General features: G+C 37.9%; 1 protein-coding gene across 2 annotated transcripts in view; it reads right to left on the bottom strand.

Annotated features, from left to right (window-relative positions):
- The window catches only part of ANO4 (anoctamin 4), a gene marked incomplete at both ends in the record, with an annotated part of 205,954 nt that overhangs the window by 55,276 nt on the left and 128,895 nt on the right, over window positions 1–21,783 (bottom strand). For both annotated transcript variants that reach the window (XM_080935151.1, XM_080935152.1), the window contains 5 exons: window positions 3,162–3,258; window positions 4,286–4,420; window positions 6,556–6,677; window positions 8,924–8,979; window positions 15,707–15,813. In XM_080935151.1, coding sequence (XP_080791277.1) covers window positions 3,162–3,258; window positions 4,286–4,420; window positions 6,556–6,677; window positions 8,924–8,979; window positions 15,707–15,813 — 517 coding nt within the window. The remainder of the gene's footprint in view (window positions 1–3,161; window positions 3,259–4,285; window positions 4,421–6,555; window positions 6,678–8,923; window positions 8,980–15,706; window positions 15,814–21,783) is intronic.

Here is a 21,783-nt window from a genome sequence, read left to right as displayed (position 1 = left end):
AGCCAAAATAAACTACTCCCCCTTGTTAAATGCTTCGATCAGAGAATTTCATCCCAGCAGCAGGAAGAACAATTAGGATAGTTCTTGTATGATTAATATTTTAATATGTAAAATGTGAAGTCCATTGTTTCTTGGCCTTTAGGCTAAGATCATGTATAAAGATGAATTTTATTGGATTGTAAAGAGCAAAACAACACAAATCACATTGATTTTCACAATGTGCACCACTGCTCCACATGTACTCAGTAATACACAGAAATCACTCTGTACTGGTAAATTGTTAACCCATTCAGAGCTCCTGAGGGGGTGGGCTTGCTGCTCTGCACCCACCCAAGAGCTCTGGATTAATGAATGAAACACACACACATGCAACCTTTACACTTAATAGCCTTAACTAGCTCAATGGCTGGGCACTTTCAAACCTCCCAAGGCTATCACATATTCCCCTCCAGTATTTCTGAATTAATACTTGCTAAATCTAACGTCACCCCAGATCCAATTACCTTCATTTCTGCCACCCTAGACCCAACTGGGGGAGTAGCCTCTCGGACTATTTTTCCAGATTCTTACATGTCAGCAGGCCTTTAAGTCTAATCTCTCTGCTTCCCCATCACAACAATTCTGCTCTTCTCATGGTCTGTATTTCCTTTCAGAATCCTCAAAGTCCTTCCTCTATCCCCCTGCCCAGCCATTAGCCACTAGTTTTTTATTGATCAGTCAAAAAAAAAAAAAAAAAAAAAAAAAAAAAAAAAAAAAAAACTGTTGGTAGAGGCTTGCAGCAGACATATGAATTCCCATGTAAGCACAAATCAGAACTCCAACATCTCACCTCTTTTGTCCAATGAAAAAGGCTCTTTTCTCTCAGACATAAATTGAGCACAACCATAACAATTATGTAATTTAAAAAGTATGACATGTAACTAATACCCAATCTATCATATTTGTCAATTAAAATACTCTACCATCTATGTTGATATAAAGATGGACTCAATTCATCCAGCCTTTCAAACCAATCCAGTTAGAACTTCAGTCAAGCCTTGAGCTTTCTACGCATTCAGTGACTGGTTAACAGATACTAAAGCTAGCTTTCTTAAGTCTAACCAAGTTTTCCAATTTTCCTACCCTTCTCCATCCCTTAATTTTTTTTTATCATCCCTATTCAGCAAGAAGAAGTTGTGAAGAGTTGGCATTTTGATCCCTTGGGTTTGGATGTCTGGTTATGGTTATTTTATAAATTATAGATAGGTTGTCATTTTAAGAAATAATTTGGAATAGTCATACTTTTGACAGAGAAGAAATAGGTGGGATGGATTACTAAATTTATTCTTAAGCAAAGCATTATAAACCAGAATCTTACATTGGTAAAAATCTTTATAACTGATACAAATTAAATTTATAATTTCACATTGGTACAGAATTTATAGATTGATACATACTTAAGGTTTTCATTGGTATACAATTCTTAAAAAATTTGAAATTAATAACTGTTGCTCTTTGATAGGCATTGTGCCTATGCAACTCATTTAAGACTAGAAGTCCTTCTAATAACTGTTATTGCAAACTGTTTAGGATGATCAAGTAAGGCAAGTTAAAGACCAAATAGTAAACTCGGGGTTATATTAGATTTGGTCTAATTATATTGAGGTTCTTTCTATAATATTCAAATAGGAATAGCTAAGAGTAGTCAAGTTTTAACAGTTTAGATACACTTCATATAGAAAGATAGTCTTCAAAAATATTATAAATCCACAAAAAGTGACATTTTATATGGATTCATTATTAAAGATTTTCTCCAATTATGGCAAGGCAGCTACTGGACAAAAATTACCCTAATTCATTCATCTATAGACAAAAATCACTGTTCAGAAAAGGACATACAATATAGGATAGCTGACAGCCAAGATATATTAAACTAGTAATTCATAGTTCTTGCTTCATTAAAGGTCTGTCACATGATCCTGGGTCAGAAGGCTGAAGAAAGATGCTCTAACATTTTGAGGATAGGGGACTGTCCAGGTAGTCAGCTGTTTCTACAATTTAGTTAAGTTTTGGAAACTGTGTTTTTGTGCTTCCTATATATTCAGGTAATGTTTAATTTGTTCTTGTATTTCTGATGGGGTTGAAGACTAGTTCTAACATCATAACCAAACTTAAGTTGTCTGACATTGAGATGATACAGATTTGAAAGGACGGTTCAGGTAGAGAATTGCAAACCTTTTAAGTTATGATATATGTTTCAGTACTTTAAATGGGCAAATATAGAGTAGATGGTAATTATATACCATAATTCATAATTTACCTAATTTTTATGGATGTGCTCAATTTATATGTGAGGAAAAAGAGCTCCTTTTTATGGAACAAAAGGGGAGACATGTTGGGGGTTTGATTTATGCTTACATGGGAATTTGCATGTCTGCTGTGGGTCCCTGCTGACAGTTGGTTTTCTGATGGGTCAATAAAAAGTCAGTGGCCAATGACTGGGCAGGGAGACAGAGGTGGAACTTCTAGGATTTCTGAGCAAGAAATGCAGAGAAGAGAAAGGGCAGAATCTCTATGATAGAGCAATTAGATTTAAGAGCCTGCTGACATGTAATAGAGCAGCAGCCCCAGGGGCCACTCCCCTGATTGAGTCTGAGGTAGCAGAGATGAAATATAGATTTAGTAAATATTAACTTAAGGGTATTGGAGGGGAGAATGTTAGCAACGTTGAGGTTCAGGACTGGTCCAGTCATTGAGCTAGTAAGGCATATTCAAAATAACAATGTGTGTTTGTGTGTGTGTGTTTCATTCATGAATCCAGAGCTCTTGGGTGAGTGCAGAGCCTCATGCCCCACCAGGAACATAGAATAGCATTTAACTATTTACCACTACATCACTCAATAACAACGGAAACATAAATTAAACTTCCTCCGACTCCAACAGCTGTGTTCTTCGCATCCAGCCATCAGGTATTACCTTGTGATGGTGCCTAGAGACTCATGTTTTAGATATGTAACATTCAAAAAGATACTTGCATTGGAATGCTGAATGCTGATGTTTCCATCTTACAATAAAATCTAAGATTCAAACATGAAAAATAATACAGGAATATAATCACCCAGTGTTTCTCAGGAAAGCATATGGTAAATTCTATCCCACCAAAAATGCTTGTTTAGAATTACCTTGGCATAGACGCAGCTGTCTGATAGCCTCATGAATGGACAGTATTTGTCACATACAGGACACATGATGATATCTGTTGCTTGGCAGACTTCTTTACTGAAAATGAGAATAGAGAAGGGCTTCCTTTTGATGATGCAGAATGTATTTATATTTTTCTTCTGATATATTGCTAGTGATCAACCAACATTTAAAACCAGTATACTTATCTGATGCCTCCAGAAGCTTTCAGTCTTTTCTGATATTAGTGTAAACAACCTCTCATGTATTAATATTTGGATAAATTTTATTTATAAAGCTTTATTTACATATTAATAAGTTAAGCTTGGGGAAATAAGTGAATTAAAAACATTGTTATACTCCAAATTGTACCAAAAAGAGCCCTTTACACATTTTGCCATGTGAAAAAAAATTGCACATTTTATGGAAACAGTGAGACACCCTAAAAGCACATCTTCATCTTTACACATGATAAAATCAACAAATTAGAGGAATAACTAAAAATGATAATTCTTGAGAAAAAACCAAATATTATTAAAATATCACAAGAAATATTTCTGTAGGCAAGAGGCAAAGTCACACATTTGTAAAAGGAACATTATTGCTTAGGATCTTTACAGTACAACTCTACAATAAAATCTTTATAAATATTTAAAGCCATATTTTGGTGAGGAAACTAACGGATTGATTTCCATCTAGTCATTGACCATTCTGTAGGCATTAGTAATTTGTTGAAGGGTCTTTGTGGCTTTGGTACAGAGATTTTGTGGGGAAACACAGAATCCATGAAAAGGATTGCTAGCTATTATTCTGCATCAGCAGCAGCAGGTACCAGCTTTAAGAGGGGGCAAAACTCAGAAAACAATGTGCAGGCCACTGAATAAATACCAGTTGTTCCATGGGTAGATGCTTGCTCACAAATCTGTCTGGAGTTATAACTTCTGCTTCCATGGCAGTAAAAAACAGAAGCTACAAGAAGATACAAGAAGCCTAGAGGACCTTTAAAATTGTTCACCAGAGAATGAGAAAGTAGTGAAACTATATATGTATCATGAATGCCACCAAAGTGTCAACAGTCATCTCCAAGCATTGAGAAGAGGCAGAATAACCCCAAATTTTCCCATACCTGACTTGGCAGTGATCCAGAGTAGTGACTCCATACAAGAAGACAAACAACCCAATGAAGGCTGCGGGGAAGAGCATGCCTGTGTACCATCCCAGCCAGGCGAAATACAGTCCAATCTTCTCTCCAAAATACCTCCTGTTTGGAACACAAAACCTCGAAACTGCAGTGACATGTGAAGATCAACATTATAACACTTTGTTCTGTTATGTCACTTAGTAGGCGGTTTTCCAGGTGAGAGTGACAAAGGAAACCAAGAAAAGAAACATTTGGTCAACTCAAAGCTCTGAGATGAACTTTCTCCCATATTACTTTACAGGAGGGGAGAATGATTACCCCATTCCTAAAGGGACATAGCCATATGCCAGCTTGTTCTGAGACGACAGAATGGATTGGGAGGAGTCAAAGAGGCAGCGGGAGACAGGTAAAGGGTGACTGTCATTGCCAGCAACCAGATAATGAGCAAAGGCAGCTGTAGCAGCATGAGAGACACTGGGGTGTAAAGATACGTGAGATTCAAGAGATGAAGAGAAGCTATTATCTACAGAACAAGAAGAATTTAAGATATAACTTCACTAAATGCTCCAACGCATTCTATTCAAGTCTTGGTAGACCAAGTCAGGGCCAACACAGTCTTCTACTCTGCCAGGTCTCTGTTCTACAGACACTTCTGTGTAAATGCTGATCCACATTTAGTTTTTTCTGTTCATCTGAACTATTATACGTTTTATAAATTCTCTTATTTATTTGTATCTAATCATTCATGGCCCGGTAATTTTTTCTAGGTGTTTCAAATACTTCTCAGGTCGTGTTGTAGGAAACCAAGTTTCTCAACGCCAGGGACTATGGGTTAACTACAAAATCCCAATCAAACGATTGTTCTGATGGAGATGGTTTGCACTAGCAATGCTCTTTCATTTCTCCTTAGTGTAATTCTACAAGAAAAAGGGGCAGAAACTGAAGGACATTTGTTTTTGTTCCCTCCTCTGCTCCCTTGTTTATCACAGACTATGTCTGGTCAGAGGACATATTGTTTTTTTTACTTGGGTCATCTATATCATTCGGTGCCCTCAAAGAAGAGGATGTAATTCATCAATATTTTGGTCTGTGAAGAGTTAACATGTGGTAAACATGTAGCAATGGTTATAGTTAGAAGGATAATTGCCTGGGAACAGAATATAAAGTGATATTTTTTTGTTACTATCCCCTGAGTTCATTTATTTTATTTTAGTTTACTTTATTTTATGGTTACTATTTTTGTAACCATATGTTACAGGGCCCAGATGTAAACAAAACATGTCTAGCTAGTCTAAGGAATTATATATGGCTCTCTCTCTAATTGAGAATCTATGTTGGTGGATTGTTCTCACTAGACCCTAAAAAATAGTCTTTAAATAAATAGTGAGGTGCCAGTGCACAATACTGCCATGGTACTGTAGAAAGATCTAGAAAGTGAAAATACAATATATATATTGTGTATATATATACACAATTGTCATAGGCTAACAGCTGGTTCATTTTTTGACCTACAAATTAAAACAGTCTTTAAAAATTATTAATGTAAGACTAAAATAAATTTATTTTATTTTATTATTCTGAAACACTTCAGAATGATAGTACCTCACCTGTCCTATTTGCACAAATCATTGAGTAGTTGTTACCCCAAATGTTTGGTGTCAGAATTGTTTCAACTTTCAGAGCTGTAGATTTTGGATTTTGAAATATTGGCATACACATAGTGGGGTGTTCTTAGGAAAGGACCTAAGTCTAAACACAAAATTTATTTCTATCTATGCCCATGCATTTCTACTTAGCCTCTGTATAGACTGACCTGTCACAGGGGGTCAGGTGTGCAGTCTCCCTTGTTATGTCATATCAGTGAGCAGAAAGTTTAGGATTAAAGGAGAATTTTTGGTTCATGCAGAGTTGACTGTGAAAAGTAATATCCTAGATTATCATTAATATATTCAATTGATTGGTATTACCTCTCTATAGGATGGCCTGCTCCTCGTGGAGCCTTGTGGGAGGCCTAAGCCATCACCTCTGTCCCTTCCATGGACCTTCCTTGAGGTCTATCTGAAGGAAACATCACCCTCAACAAAGTGAGGGTGGATTTACCAAGAATAGTAATTGTCCCCTGAGAGGCTACTCTTGGTAAAAAGCCAAGTTAGAGCAGAGCTGAATGTGTCCTCCCCAGGTAAGTTTGCCCTAGAAGATAGAATGCCTTCATTGTGCACTGCCATGTTTCAATGTAAAATTAGTCACAAACTCACCTTACAAGATCCAAAGGCTGGTACTTGTACCACACACTCCAGGAAGCCCAGCACTCATAGAGTAGATGTCGGTGGTTTACAGCTCCATGGGTTTTAATGGAGTTTTTACTTCTGTAACTTCCCTGGGATAAAAGTACCACTGTTGATGAGTGATACCACCCAACAAGGAAGCAGAATGTGATACCTGTGTCTTAAGGTAGTGGTAGCCAGAGGGGTGAGAGCAGCTACAAAGGGCTTGAGAGAATCAGGTGGACTGATACCCAAGCTCAATTCTGCTGCTGCCTCACTGGGATCTTAGACAAACCTCCTAAAGTCTGAGCCTCACCTTGCTAATTCTTCATAAAATTAATAATATTCACCTTGATGCACTTTCTTCCATGGTTGGAATGGACATTCTGGCACCATGCCTAAGGCTTGTTCATTAACTCTCCACTTTTCTCAAGGTTTAGTAAGTGGCCATAGCTGTGCCTAGCCATGTAGACTAACAGACATGAAGATCCTTGAATATAGAAAGCTGAACACTACCTTTGGATCCTAATGATTCAAAGTTAATGCAACCTTTTCATGGACAATTGAGGAGAGATCACTGTCCATGACCATCCTGATGATGTAAGTTTCACAAACACAAGGTACCTTTGGAAGGAAACTAATTCACAGTAGTGTAGAAAGTCCTCCTCAATAGAATTGTGTAAGGGATTAAACAGGCTTGTTTCAGTTCAGCTACCAATTCAGTGTGTGACTTAGGGGAGGGCCAGCTCAACCACCAACCCAGTGTGTGACTTAGCAGAGGGATAACCTTTCTCTAAACTCTCATTTTTAGTTTGAACATAAAACAAAGGTAACAATAGATTTCTATTCAGTTTCCAAAAGTTTTTCTGAGGCTAAAGAACACAATATAGTTAAATCGAAAGTCAAAACAATGATGGCACAGTAACGTGATCTGTGAACTATCTTCCCATGAAGTGCCAAGAAAATCCTGGAGAGGACCATAGGTCACTTTAGGTCCAAACAGTTGCATCTTCTTACACACTTTCATGCCTGACCATCCCTGACCATGCAAAGCAATTCTGTCTCCTGACTAGCCAGTTTCAAGTGAGCCTACTGAAATCCTTTTGTAGGTAGTACTAGCTAATAACCACAGGGAGCCACTTTGGGTGAATATTAGTGACCAGAATCAAGAGTCTGCAACTCCAAAACACCATTGTATCAAAGCTTTGGCTGGCCATTCCTCCAGTATCTCCTGGGAAGTCATGAATTAAGACCTCCGACTGTGGCTTCTAGTTTTCTCAGTAAATACAGTTTAAAAATTCTGCATAACCTTTCATATCCTCTTGATGTTAAAAATCAAGAAAAGAAACCATTCATGTCCAAAACAATAATATCTGTTTTGGAGAATCTTGTCATTCATGTAGAGTTGGGACCACCCTCTGAAGTATGTTGGTCAGTCAGGTGTGAGAAGAGGAGTTGTGGTGCTTCTATATCTATATCTATATTTCTATCTCTATCTCTATCACCTTTATATCTCTATCTCTAATCTATTTAATCTATATTATCTATCTATCTATCATCTATCATCTATCTATCTATCTATCTATCTATCTATCTATCTATCTACCTACCTACCTATCTATCATCTATCTATCTATCTATCTATCTATCTATCTATCTATCTATCTATCTATTTATCTATCAGTTCACAGTCAGAGTTCAGCCCCATCTACAAAATGACAGTTCCTCAATAATCATGAAGACTATGTTGCTGTGATTCCATGGACAGATTAAATTTTGGGTTAAATAATCCAAGATCCAGTAGGAAATTCAGGCTAAAGGCCACCACAATTATACTTAGAAAAGTCAATGCAAATGATTTATTAACCTCCCATTTAGTACTAAGCAAGTAAGACACAATCAACACTTACACATCTTACAAAAATGAGTCCAGCATTATTAATTTCTATTCATTACATTTGCTTATCTAATACTTTACAAAAATAGTTTGTTCTTATTCTTACAAAGAATAGTTATAACTGTATTTATTGCAAAGTCTATATAGTTCAGGAACATTTGTCCTCCTTGGTACTTCCTTTCAATGTCTTTTTAATTGCATGACTTAGAGCTTTAAGTCATTTCTCTGAATTCATGCTGGGTGACTCTTGATTTAAGTGTTCTTTCAGCTATATAAAAAGATAGAAATAAATTTGATGATGAGGGAGAGATGGAGGAATGCAAGTAGATGTTCCCTAATTACTTCCTAAACAAGTTAAATAAATTCTGAATGTATGCCTTATCAACAAATTAAAGACTATTCCTAGAAGCTAATTTTAGTAACAGGAAATTGAAGGGAGCTAAGAAGAGAAAAACACAATACCTCATGCAGGGGAAAGGCAGCTTCATAGGAGCCATTGGTAAGCAAGCGGTTCAGACCTGAAGCAACAAGGAAGTCCATTTCAGTGAACATTAAACTTGAATTTTCAGTAGTGAAAACTAAATAAAGACAGAGCTACATTTCTTGGAAAACACAGCCTAGGTTTTCAGTAGTGAGTAACACTAGTTTAGATACCAACAGCTTAGAAAGAAAACTTTCTTATATGCCAGGAATTTGTGATCAAGTGCTGGGAAAGCAGGTTTTTATTAATTAAAAATATGAAATTTCTCAAGATTGGATATATTCATGGTATATAAAATGTACATTGTGCCATAACTACCATAGTCAAATTAATTAATATACACATCACCACCACTGTGTAACCAGATCCTTAAAGTATGACTATTCAACATAGCTCATGTTATGAATATGCTCAATAAATATGGCCTCATTTTTGAAAGTTGTTTTTCACCATACTGATTTATAAGGCAGTTTAGTTCCAATGCTTTAAGAAGCTTCTGAATTCTTTTCCATAATTACTACACCATTTTCTTTCCCACCAGTATTGCACAGGATTCCCTTTTTCTTCTTTCTTACCTTATGCCCATCCATTTCTTGTCCTTTTGATAACAGCTATTATAATACATATAAAGTGGTATTTCTTTTGGGGTTTGACTTGGATTTTTCTGAAGGCTAATGATGTTGAACAGCTTTTCCTATTCCTGTTTTCCAGTTGTATATTTTCTGGGGGAAAGTGTGGCAGAACCTTCCCCTAATAAATAAAGATTTCAGGAGTAGGCAGTACTTCCGTGTCAGAGAGAGGAAGAGGAGAGGTAGGAGAAAGACAATTCCTTTTGGACAGGAGAAATGATGGAGGAGAAAATGTAGGTATTGGAGGCCCCTTGTTCAGGTGGCAGATCTGTTATCATAGGATTTGTATCTTATAATAGCTTACAAATTAGGATGCTAGTTTCTGGGCCCAACGATTGTGTTACCTGTTGATTCTAAGCTAAGTTTGTGCTGTGTTTTCCTTTACCCAGTGACCCATGTATCATAGTGAGCCAGGTGGAGAGATTTCAGAGCTCTGGGTCAGAGAGTCTGCTGGGATGAGAACAGGCCAGTTTGTCTGCTGGTGCCCTGCCGGTACTAGCATGGGAGCTCAATTGCCCTTTTTTAGGGCATATTGTAAATACAGTTTCTGACTTCTGGAAGAGGTGTATTATATTGGCTCTTCATGTTGTATTTTTGATCTCTGATCTAGGTATCTGGAGTTAGGATATTTTAAGTGTTTCTTTGGATAGATACTTGGTCTCACTTTTGTTAGATGGGTGTTCCATTCTTTGGTTGCCCTTGCCCACTCTAGGTCCCAGCCAAATTTGGCAGCTGTGGGGTTCCTGAGTTCAAACCAAGTGTGGTGGGTGTAGGGTCCCTGGTAAAGAGATATTCTAATTGTCAGTGGGGTGTCTCAAAGGGACGAAAATGGAGGAAGAGAAAGATGATCCAGATTTTGCATGGTTTTAAATAGCCGCAGGTAGCTATCAATATCTTATAAGGGATGGATAATTACAAGACAATTTGTCTTATCTAGATGGGCAGTTTATATCAATATCAATTGGCTCTGAGTTCATTGTGTGGCCATTTTGTGGGGTTATAATTTACTAATATAAATCTGACAGATAAATTACAAACCTCTAGAGTTTGGTTTTACTGGGTTATGTGGATTTGTGACTATAACCATAGGGGGTGGATGGCTGGGAATATGAGCAGAGAGTCTGTGGGCTAAGAACAGGTCAGCCCATTCACTGGGCTGAGAACAGGCTGGTCTGTTCACTGGTGCCTTGCCAGTGGTAGAATGGGGTTCATATTTAATATCTCCTGCTAAAGAAAAGTATCTTAACATTCTTCGCTCATTTTAAAACCAATTTATGTGCTTTTTAAAAACCGTTGAATACATTTCTTAAATATTTCAGATCTCAATCCCTCATCAGAAGCATGGTTTGCAATCATGTCCTCCCATTCTCTAAGATCCTCTACCTTTAAAAAGGAAGGGTAGGTAGATATGTGGATTTTAAAAACTGTTTGAGGTAAGGAAATTAAAGTATGACTGACATGTAATAATGAACATGTACTTAAGATGCACAGTTATTAAGTTCTGCTATATCTGTGTCATCAGGGAGTTATCAACATGACAAAGACATTAAACATACCCATCTCTTGAAAACCTTTCTTATGCCACTTTGTAATCGGCATTTTCCTGTGCTATCACCAAGACAAATACTGACCTTTTTTCTGCCACTCTCAAATTTCATTTATTTTCTAGAGTCTCACACCAATGCTGACATTTAATATTAACCTATTTCTTCTGACTTCTTTTATTTGCAATGAGTCTTTCTCATACTGTAAGCATCAGTAACTCCTTCCTCTCTCCCCCTTTCTCTGATTCTTAAGATTATCTCATTATTTATTTGCCTGTGTACATGTGAGTGTCTCTCTCTCTGTGTGTGTGTGTGTGTGTGTCTGTGTCTATGTAGTGTATTTACACAGACATATAAGTACTGGTGCTCAAGCAAACAGAAGAGGGCATCAGATCTTCTGGAGGTAGAATTAGATGGTTGGTTTCTAACCAACAAGATGCTAAGAAGGGAACTCTGGTTCTCTTAAGAGCAGCAAATGCTCTTATGAATGAATTCAGTAATTCATTTCTTTTTATTGCTGAGCTCATTGCATGAGTGTATAATAGTTTATGCAATCTCTTGATGATGGACACTTTGGTTGTTTCTAGTTTAGGTTTGTTATAAACAAAGGCCCTATGAGCATTTACAGATGACGTTTTGCATATGTGCATGAATTCAGTTTATTCCTGTTGTTTTACTCACTTTCCTAGGGAGGTAAAGTTGGACCTGGGAGGAGTTGAGGAGATGAGCTGAGGGGAGGTGGTAAATATGATCCAAATTTGTATGAAACTCCCAGAGAGTTGAAAAATAATTTTAAAGACCTTTAAGAGGATAAAGAGGTTTTATATCTCTCAACAGGCTTTTATTTCTCTTTTGAAGAATGCTCTCTATACGCTAGATTTAGACAGAAATCCAGGGGCCTAGCCTAATCAGAAACTGCATGTGTAATCATTCACCTTTGTCCTCCAATGTTTGATACTTTTAATCATAGTAACATGCCAATGGCTTAAGATGCCTGATACGAACGTTAAATGTCTAAGGAATACACTTGAAATGCAAATATTAGTGAAGATTTGCATTTATCTAGCACACATCAATTATTTAACAAATACATTTGCATTGAATGAGCAAATTGTTGAATGTGTAGTTTCCTGGAATCTCTGTTGAGAATTAGAAAAATCAAGACTCCCAAGGATTTATTAGATGTTGAAGATGGCTTCAACTAAATCACACTAGTATTTATAGTCTGTCTCCTTAACTCTGCTTCTAAACACAAAACTTGAGACTATAAATCAATTTCAAGAGTAATTGTGTATGTACAGGTACATAAATAAATCCTCTGTTGAGTTATTAATTGCTCTGCTTTGAAAGTGGGTTTTACTGGGCTTGATTTTCACAGTTAGAACACATTCAGAGAGGGGCTGAAAACCATATATAGTGACAGTTTATACTCCACTATAATACCTTTATGAATCATGTCTAGAAATCAGTATTCTTTGTTATTTCTGATCAATGTTGGTTCATACAAGGTGACATTTTCAGAAAGATTTTTCAGTCGAAAACAACATGGGCTGAACATTATTAATTCTATCATGAAGTTTAGTTTTCTTATAATGTGTTTTTCTTTCATTTATGAAACCACAGATAATAATGAAATATTAGATACATGGGCCATTTGTAGTTTTACTTAATATTTTGTAGCAAATTATATGGGCTTAAAATTTACTAGTTAACAATTTATTCATTTGATTTATATTTTTAACTCAACATGCTTCTATTCTTTCTTTACTGTTTTTCCAAAAATTTGTTTATTCAGTTATTATTTGTAGTGCTAGGAATTAAACTTAAGGCATCTGCTCCACAGCTTTGGCTTCTTATCAATTTTTAAAGCTAGAGTCCTTGAATAGACTCCTTCTTCTTCATTATCATCTAAGAGAGTCATCTACGCTGACAAGTAACAATACCGCATTCAGTGCCCCTAGGGAATACTGAAAGCCGTTTTCTTGTATTTCATTTGAATTAGTTGCAAAACAGTTTAAAATATGAGGTGAAAGCATTTGGCATCATAACTATCTTATGTTCCTGCTGTGAAGTTTCCGACTATGTAAGAATGATGAAAGAGGGACATCCATTATGTTTAACAGACCTTCAGTTTGGCTCAACAAACATTTATTGATTTATCCTTCTAGAGAATAGACACTGGGCTAGATAATGGTGAAACAAAAATGAGTAAGGTCACTTCCTAATGACATGCCATCTGAATGAGTGATCTTCACTAGTAGACACTGAACACACCAATATGTTATGAGTTGTGGGTATACTACTTCTATTACTAGTACTATTACTACTACTACTACTACTACTACTACTACTACTACTACTACTACTAATAATAATAATAATAATAATACTAATAAAGGCACTACTTTTTGAGTTATTTGTAGGTTTTGGAATAGTCCTTACTAGCTCTTCCACAATTTCAAACTGATTCACTTGCTATTTAGTGTGTTTATGAAACCATGTGAACCGAAAAATTATGACAGAAAGCTATGTGTTAGCACAACTGAAGTTGTCTTAACAAATAATTTTTAAGGAATTATTGTGAAAAAAAGTAATTTAGGCAATACTTAAAATTATCCAGGAAATGAATGTCAACCATGGTCTGTTTAGGTGGAAGATTTGTCTTTGAGAGTATCTCAAGACAGTATAATGAACTGTGTGACCAACGATAAACACTAACAAAACACAGCCACAGGAATCCAGAGGAGCCTCTGGCCAGAATATTAGCAAAGACACAGAGAAGAGGACATGTCTCTATGGAGATTGACTGTGGCAGACACTATGGGCTATGCTTGGTCATAATCTCATCTGAGTTAAAAATGACCTACATGAAGTTAAATCTCCTTGTGTCCAAGTGCAGTGGTGGTCTCTAGATATTCCATTCCACATATATCCAAACATGGACCAAGTACTTAACTACTTCTCTTCATTACATTTTTACCTCTTCAGATTAGCATCAAAGTAGGTTGGCATTTTTTTTCCTTTTTTTCCCCACTACACTAGTGACTCACATTGAGCTCGAGTCCATGAAACTCTAAATCTGTTCCTCTCATGGTGCTGTTGGACAACATTTCTCCCACACTGCACGGGGTAGTTGTTTTGCTGAATCTGTGTGTAGGCCATCACATTTACAAACTGTTAAATGTTGTCTCTCTGGATTTGGCAGAGCTACTGAGATGTCTGAGGTTGTGCATCCAATGGCTAAAATGATTTATACAGCCATCCAGCCTTACCCACAGGACATGTGACGAGAATATTGCTTTTTTTGTTACAAGTCAGAAATAAGTGCCTAGCCTATTAGCTCCAGATGAATCTTTAGCTTCTGCTTCTCAGCAGTAGACCTGGGCCTTGGAGGCATGTCTGGATGTTGGATCAGACTGTAGTGTAAGCATCACCAGCTGAAGGCAGTGCATGACCAATGATGGAGGAAGGAGTTTAGCTTCCTAGATCCAACATTCCCCTCAGCAACTGTTTTAGTCATTCACTTCTGTAGTGCCAGCACCTGCAGTGTATGGTGACCAAGGGCATGCTTCTTAGTATTTTTATACATGACTTCATGGGACAGTGCTGTTGGTAAAACCCTGTGACTAACTTCCCTGGAACCATCTAGACAGTTGTCCCACATATTCCAGAAAGCAGATCTGCAAGTCTGCAGCAAACAGCTTTGCAACTGTTGTAGTCCTCATACCAGTTCTAGACCTCAGCCTGATAAGATGGAGGATTAGAACCATAGAGAACTGGGAACACGGAGGACCTGCTGTTCTCTCTTCTGTGTTTCTATCCCTGACAAGCCAGCCCTCCGCTCCAGCCCCTTCCATAGTGAGCTGTTGATCTTAAGATTGCCTCTTACATATGATGGATACATTTGCCTTCTCAACGAACTTTGCCTAATATAGATTACTATTCAAGTCACATTTTGACTGGGACAGAGATAAGGACGAAGCCACCCAACCCTTCCTGATATATAATAACCTATTTCATAAAGCATGATCATATAACAGGGAACTAGTCTCACAAAAGGCCTAAAATACAAAGTTTGGAGGCTGTTTAATAGGAGAGAATGTGGGTTGTGTGAGGCAAAGCCATCTCTGCACTTGCAGCTCCCTAATCTTCCACCCTTCCATTATTCCACACTGTCTCCCACCACTCTTGGTTCAGTTCATATTTCATTTTCTCAGGGAAGCTTTCTCTGACCACTCAATCTCAGTTAGTTCTGCAGTCTACCTTAGAAATGACACCCTGTATTATTTTTTCATGTTAATTAGTGTATATATGTATTCTTTTAGATTTTTATATATGAGCTCTATGAAAGACCTGCACTTATTTTTTTAATCCCTTGCTCATGGGTGCTTCACAAATACCTGCTGGATTGAATATCTCAGTGATCATAAATACAGAATATAAAATGCTGTTCAAAGAAGGTAATTAATAAGTGCTAAGTGCACGTGTGAATTCTCCATCAAGGGGGTGGGTAGAGGATGTAAGGAGGTTCAGGGTAAAGGTCTCTGGAATCCCCCAACACCCGATGTTTGAAACAGTAACAATCACTCACCGATTTTGTTTTTTCCTTCCTCGTACTTTATTCTTTGTAAAATATGATGCACGATTCTGCTTCTTGTGGCGTTGTTGAAGAAAGTGTCTTTGTTGTGTATGATGAAGCTGCGCACACACACACATTGAAAGCACAAGTTAAGATTAATGGGAGTTAAGGGAATCTGCTTGTTCTAGTTTGATGATGCTGACATGGAGGGATCTTCAAGCAGCCCTAGAGGGTATGTAGGCAACATGCTAGAGAGCTCACAACTCTGAATAGTTTTGGTTCTTGGCATCTTGGGCACCGATACCATTACAGCCGGAAGGAGTTGGGGCTACATGGAATTAAGAAACCTTAGACTAACAGCAAGGTCTTGAATCCTGTTTTCCTTTTTCTTCTTCTTATGACTCTGACAAAAATCTCACTAAAGATGAGGTTTTTTTTTTTTTTTTACCTTCTTGGGTCTTTGATCATTCTCTTTCCCATGTTGTAATCACATACTGCCCCACGGGGTTTAAGACTCAGAGTTGGCTTGAGTAAGGCAGATAGAAGTTAGGTAACAAGATCCAGTTTGGGGCAGAGCTAAGGTTGAGAACTCCAGAACTCCAGCCTTCCTTTCATAGACTGTCCTGCTGAAGACTTCCTAAAGTGTGCACTTAAGGTTTTTTCTCTCATTTAATTGTCCTGCCAATTTCAATGTTTAGAGAGAGCTAGCTCTTTCATTCTTCCCATCTCCCCCTTTCTTTCTGCTTCCTCCCTCTGAACAGTAATGTTGGCTTTGCATTTCCAGTAGTCATGACACTCAAAGGATGTGTCTTTCAGGTAACAGCAGGGTATCTAAGGCATATCACTCACCATAAATTGACCATGTCTTCCCTTTCTAAAAATAAATGTGATGAATGGTAGACTACTTCCCCAAGCATATGGTCTATCAGCCCAGTAAAATTCTAAAGGATTCCTCCTATAGGTGGGATGCCATGTGAAGGTGTGATAGTGTTGGTAGCTATCTCCTCCTAATTGAGCTTTAGGATACTTCCCCCCCCCCCTGAGGAAGTGTCCATTGTTCCTACCTGCACTCCAGCTCCTTCAAAGAACAATCTTCCTGCCCCTGAACTTTTCTCTCACAACCCTTGACCATCAAGTACTATCATCTGTCTAAACTTTTCCATCAGAGCTTTACAGGAGGTAATCTACAAGGCATTGAGCATACATTGACAAGGAAAACATACCTTTGTCTTTGTGATTGAGTCTGATGTGGAAGGCAGATCATGCGTGACATGAACGTCCTCATATGGCAGGGAAGGGCAGACTCTCCCTTCTTTTACATAAACATTCTCTTGCTTAAGAATGCAAGCTAACTTGGGAGAAACAGCTGACACCTAATTCTGAGACTCTAGTATCTCATGGGGGGCTAGACTGAAGGTTCAGGACGGCACGAAGGGTTTGCATCCGTGGGAATTGCCACCACACATTCTTACAGAAGACCAAAGGAGGAGAAGAGACAAAATTGGCCCAGAGGAAAGATATCTTACTTGAGTTTCATTTTAGGACTCAGGTTAGAAAAGGGAGTTTGGCAAGACACATAAAGGAGAGGAAAGCCCAAGAATGTGGGAATATGAACATCACATTGGCTGACTCCTTAGAGAAACATCCCTTCCACTTTCCTTCCTTTGAGTTCCCTCACAGATGTGGCTATAAGGGCAAGTTGATGTGGAAGGGGAGCGAATCTTGAGCAGCTAAGGCAGCTGCAATGCTTCTCTCAGATTTTCACCTGGGCTTTTTGAATATTTTATGGGTCCAAAGAGTAGAAGGAGAAAATTGAGAGTAACACCAGATGTATTTCTTTTTAAATTTGTGCTTCTCTGCTTGTTCACCTTACTTGAGACAGGTCATTACATTTTAATGTCAAATAAAGATGTCATAAACAATTAGACAACAAATAAAAAGCCCGTTTAGACTTAAATTACAAAGCCCATGAGCTCAACCACACTTGATGGGGACAATTCAGAGCCAAAAGCCCTTGTCTTCCTCACTGAATGGTTTTCTGCTTCTTTTCCTCTTTATGACACCTTTTCTATTTTCTCAGAACATGCAGTACTTCTCTGTAATAAGCCTCAGAGATAAGTCACAATTTTTGTTTTCCCTCTTCTTTATATCTAGGTTGTACCTAGAATCTGACAGTCCATAATGCAAGCAAACATAGCAGGCACAGGCCAGAGACCATTCTAAGCACCCAAATACATAAACACATTCAATTCTTTCAAAACCCACAAGGTAAATAACTTAATCTTATAGGCAAAGTATCAGAGAGGTTAAGGCATGTACCCCAAATCATTTAGCTAAGAGGAAGCAGGGACAGGATTAGAATTTAGATCTTCCTGGCTGTAGGGACTGACCTCCTCACTATCCTATTTGTTTGTCTCTCTATACTTTAGACTCTCCCTAAGTCCTGAAAGTTGGCACTTCCTAAGACCAATCAGTCCAGAAGGAACTTGACCTGGAACATTCTTGTTCCTATTCACTGTGTATATAATCTCAGGCCCTATCTCCCTTGAATAATCTTTATTGATGCCCCTCTCCATTATTACTACAAACAGTAGCATGGCATTATGAAGAGAAAGAAGAAAAAAGAAGCCACAGATGGAATGAGGAGGGATACAGGAATTGAGCCTTGGGCATGCTTAGCATCTTTGGCTTTTCACTGAAGATGCTGAACTTAAATAGACCTCAGTCTATTTCCAACTTTTGCCATGCAAAATGTGGCACTGGGGTCATAGTTGTAAGTTGAGGTTTCCTCATCTGGGAAATGAAAACTGTGCTGCTGTTAGTCACAGATGGTTTTGTAAGAATTAGGTGAGATGACAAACAAATGACTGTCTGGGAAGGTCTCAGAGTTAGCCATCTTCACAGCTGTTGGCTCTACTGTCCTGAACCAAGACGTCCGTGAATCCCTGGGTCTCCATGTGAGCCTCTTGTAGGTAGAGACTGCCCATGCACTTCTCTATCCCTCACACAGGAAAAACACACACTTATCTCTAATGCAGCACTAAAGGAGCTGATCTTCTGGAGAACACTGGCTATCTTGTCTTCTTACACTTCGGTCTCTTCTTCAGTTCTTGGAACCCTTCTCTACACATGCCATTTTTTTTCCAGATCTCCATTGAGTCATTTCTTTAACACTGGAAGTATGAGCGCATCTTGAAGGCATTGGACTCTGTTTTATGGACTTTCTTTCTTAAATTGGAGGATTTGGAGAATGGACAGACAATTGTAATTCTATGATATACTGTGCTGTAGTTTTCATGATTTTCTTAGCCATAAAAATATCACACACACACAAACACACACACACACACACACACACAGACACTGACCTGCCTGATTCTAGCAAATACATCTTTTAAAGTCACAAGTCTCTAAGGAGGAGTCTACATGCTTAGAAACCTGGTTCTGTTCTTATAAATTCCTGGGAGGATAATAAAGAAATGTAGAATCTTTGGGGGGCATTTGACCAGGTTTGTCAACATTATGCAAATATTTTCATATTTCTTCTAATCTAAAGTTCTCTGTTGACAATATATTCCACTGATATAGTTGTCACATGTAATGTAACAGATGCAAAAGAATGTTCACTGTGACATGAATTATAATAGCAAAGGATAGAAATTGCCTGCCTAATTCATCAAGTGGGGAAGAGATGAACACAGAGTAATACATTTCCACAGTGGAGAGTCTGCAATTGGGAGAAACAGAACTCACAGTAAACATTACAAATATCCAAAAATAAACCAGGCATTATGGCACCGACACAGTGTAAGAGGAAAACATGGTTCAAACTGGCAAAGAGCTGTTTGTATTAGGGGAGGACCTGTGCACACAGATGTATTAATTCACACTTGCTGATCAATGTGTAGAATTACCATAGAAGGATGTATATGATATAAATACACACACACACACAAGTAAAAGAATAAAAATAAAAACTTAAGAAACAATCTGCTTGTTTCATGTCTTGTTTATTTGTAAAAGGACATTCTATGAGAACAGTTTGTGCTTGTGTGTGTGTCTGTATGTGTGTGTGTGTGTGTGTGAAGGGAGGCTCTCTAGATGTCACTGCCTTCCCTGGGGGTGGTACTTACTTATTTTCTAAGTAATGGACATATGAGCCTAATCCAGTTGAGACTCCTTGACAGGGTCTCTTCTCAGGGCGGTTAGAAGCCTTGTTGTTTAATATTAGCATCTCAATGTCTTTTTTTTTTTGCTAGAAGGGAGGGATAAGGAAGTCCCATGCTGGCTCTTACAATGGGTAACAATTCACCAAGATACAATAAAATACTACCATGTGTAAAAATACTTGTTTAATAAGTAAATAGTATGCTTCTCATTGCGGAGCACTGTACCCTGGGACTGTGTATAGTACATGGGAAGGTGGAACACAGGTAACCCAGTCATTACCTATCTATGTGTTTTTAATGCAGGACATGCAAAGGTGAAATGAACCAACATCTCTCTCAGATTTGACTCTATGCTTAATAGATAAAAAAGTGGTGGACATTCAAGGGTATGAGTTGACGAAAGTATTCACAAATGCTGAGTTTAGAGCCAGCTTATAGAACCTGTCAACTTCAAAGCAGAAACTTTTTTCCCCTAAACCTCTTCTCAGAGTGTGCTTATCAGGAAGAGACCCCACACGCATTGCACTTTCAATTAATCAGAATTGTCTGATTATCTAAAGAGTTCAACAGTTTAGAACAGAAATTTCAGTGATAACAAAAGCGCTCTCCATTCTTGCTGTGAAAGATGGTACTATCTCATTTAATGTACCTACTGAGAACCCTGTGGGTACTGTACCTATGAAAGTAAATTTTAATTTAATCTTATGCATTGTAGTTGAGGCTAGTAGACTTCAAATTGACAAGTTAGCTGTGTCATGATTGATTGATACTTTGGGCACTGTGCTGAGTCCAGTCCTAACTCACTGAGGGAATATCAGGGAATGACCTTTGCATTTGTCAACTGCAGTACAGAAATACTGAGGGATGAGGAATGCCCTGTAGGGCCATTTCTAGACTGTCAGAAGACTTGGGCTCAAGTTTTATTGGCCCTTGAAATCTGTGTCTTTAATAAAACCCTCTGAGTCTTTTGGGAACATAATTGCTTGTTAGAAAAATGAGGGCTTTAATGCCTTAAAAGGGTGATAGGAAAGGGTGATAGGAAAGGGTGAACTATCATCTGAAACAAAACTTTTGATCTCTGATTTTATAAAGGGAAAATGTCTCTTCCTCTATTCTCCTTTAAAAGAGAAAGACACTGCCATGGAGTTAATTTCATATGTCACTAATTTGAATGTGTTCCCCACTCACTCTTCCTTCCATGTCCAACAAGATACAATCTACCAAGATCTTCAGATTCCTCTATTCAACTGCTCTATTTAGATCATTAGAGCAAGTGCTCTCAACAGTGTGGAAATATCTATGATTTAAAATTTCAGGAAGTAGCAACATTGTCAGGAATTAGTTAAGTATATGGAAATGGTGTTCTACAATTATTTTGTAATGATAGCTATATAAATGACATTTATATACTTGAAAATTGAAGATGTGTCAAAGTAGAAAAAAGACCGAGATGGCATCATCAGGACAACCCTATTATTTCTGAAATGGAGTAGCCCGTGCTATGTGCCAGCTAGATTTCAGGATGAATCTATAGGTGACTGCTCTGGTGCCTTACTTTTCTTTTGGCTTTGCATGTTGTAAAGAGTGTCTATTGTAATTATTCTGCCTTTGTCTCATGACTCCATATTAGGAATGCTGGAATAAAATATTTACTTATCTTTCTCATTCACAGATTTTTGGCCACAATGAAACTGGATTCAAGGGTTTTCAATGTACCTAACCTGAGACAGAATACCATATCCTATGCTTTGAGCTTGATGGAATGTTGAATGGGGGCTGTAGGCGTCTTGGGATGTGAGTGGATTCTCCTACCCATCTTTCTATCTGTCCATCCTTCTGTCTGTCTGTTAACACATCTATCCATGCATCCATTCATCCATGCATCCATACATCCATGCATACATCCATCCATGCATACAT

The sequence above is a fragment of the Micromys minutus genome (assembly GCF_963924665.1).
Source record: "Micromys minutus genome assembly, chromosome: 22".
NCBI lineage: Eukaryota > Metazoa > Chordata > Mammalia > Rodentia > Muridae > Micromys > Micromys minutus.
This window is presented reverse-complemented; position numbering and strand designations above follow the sequence as displayed.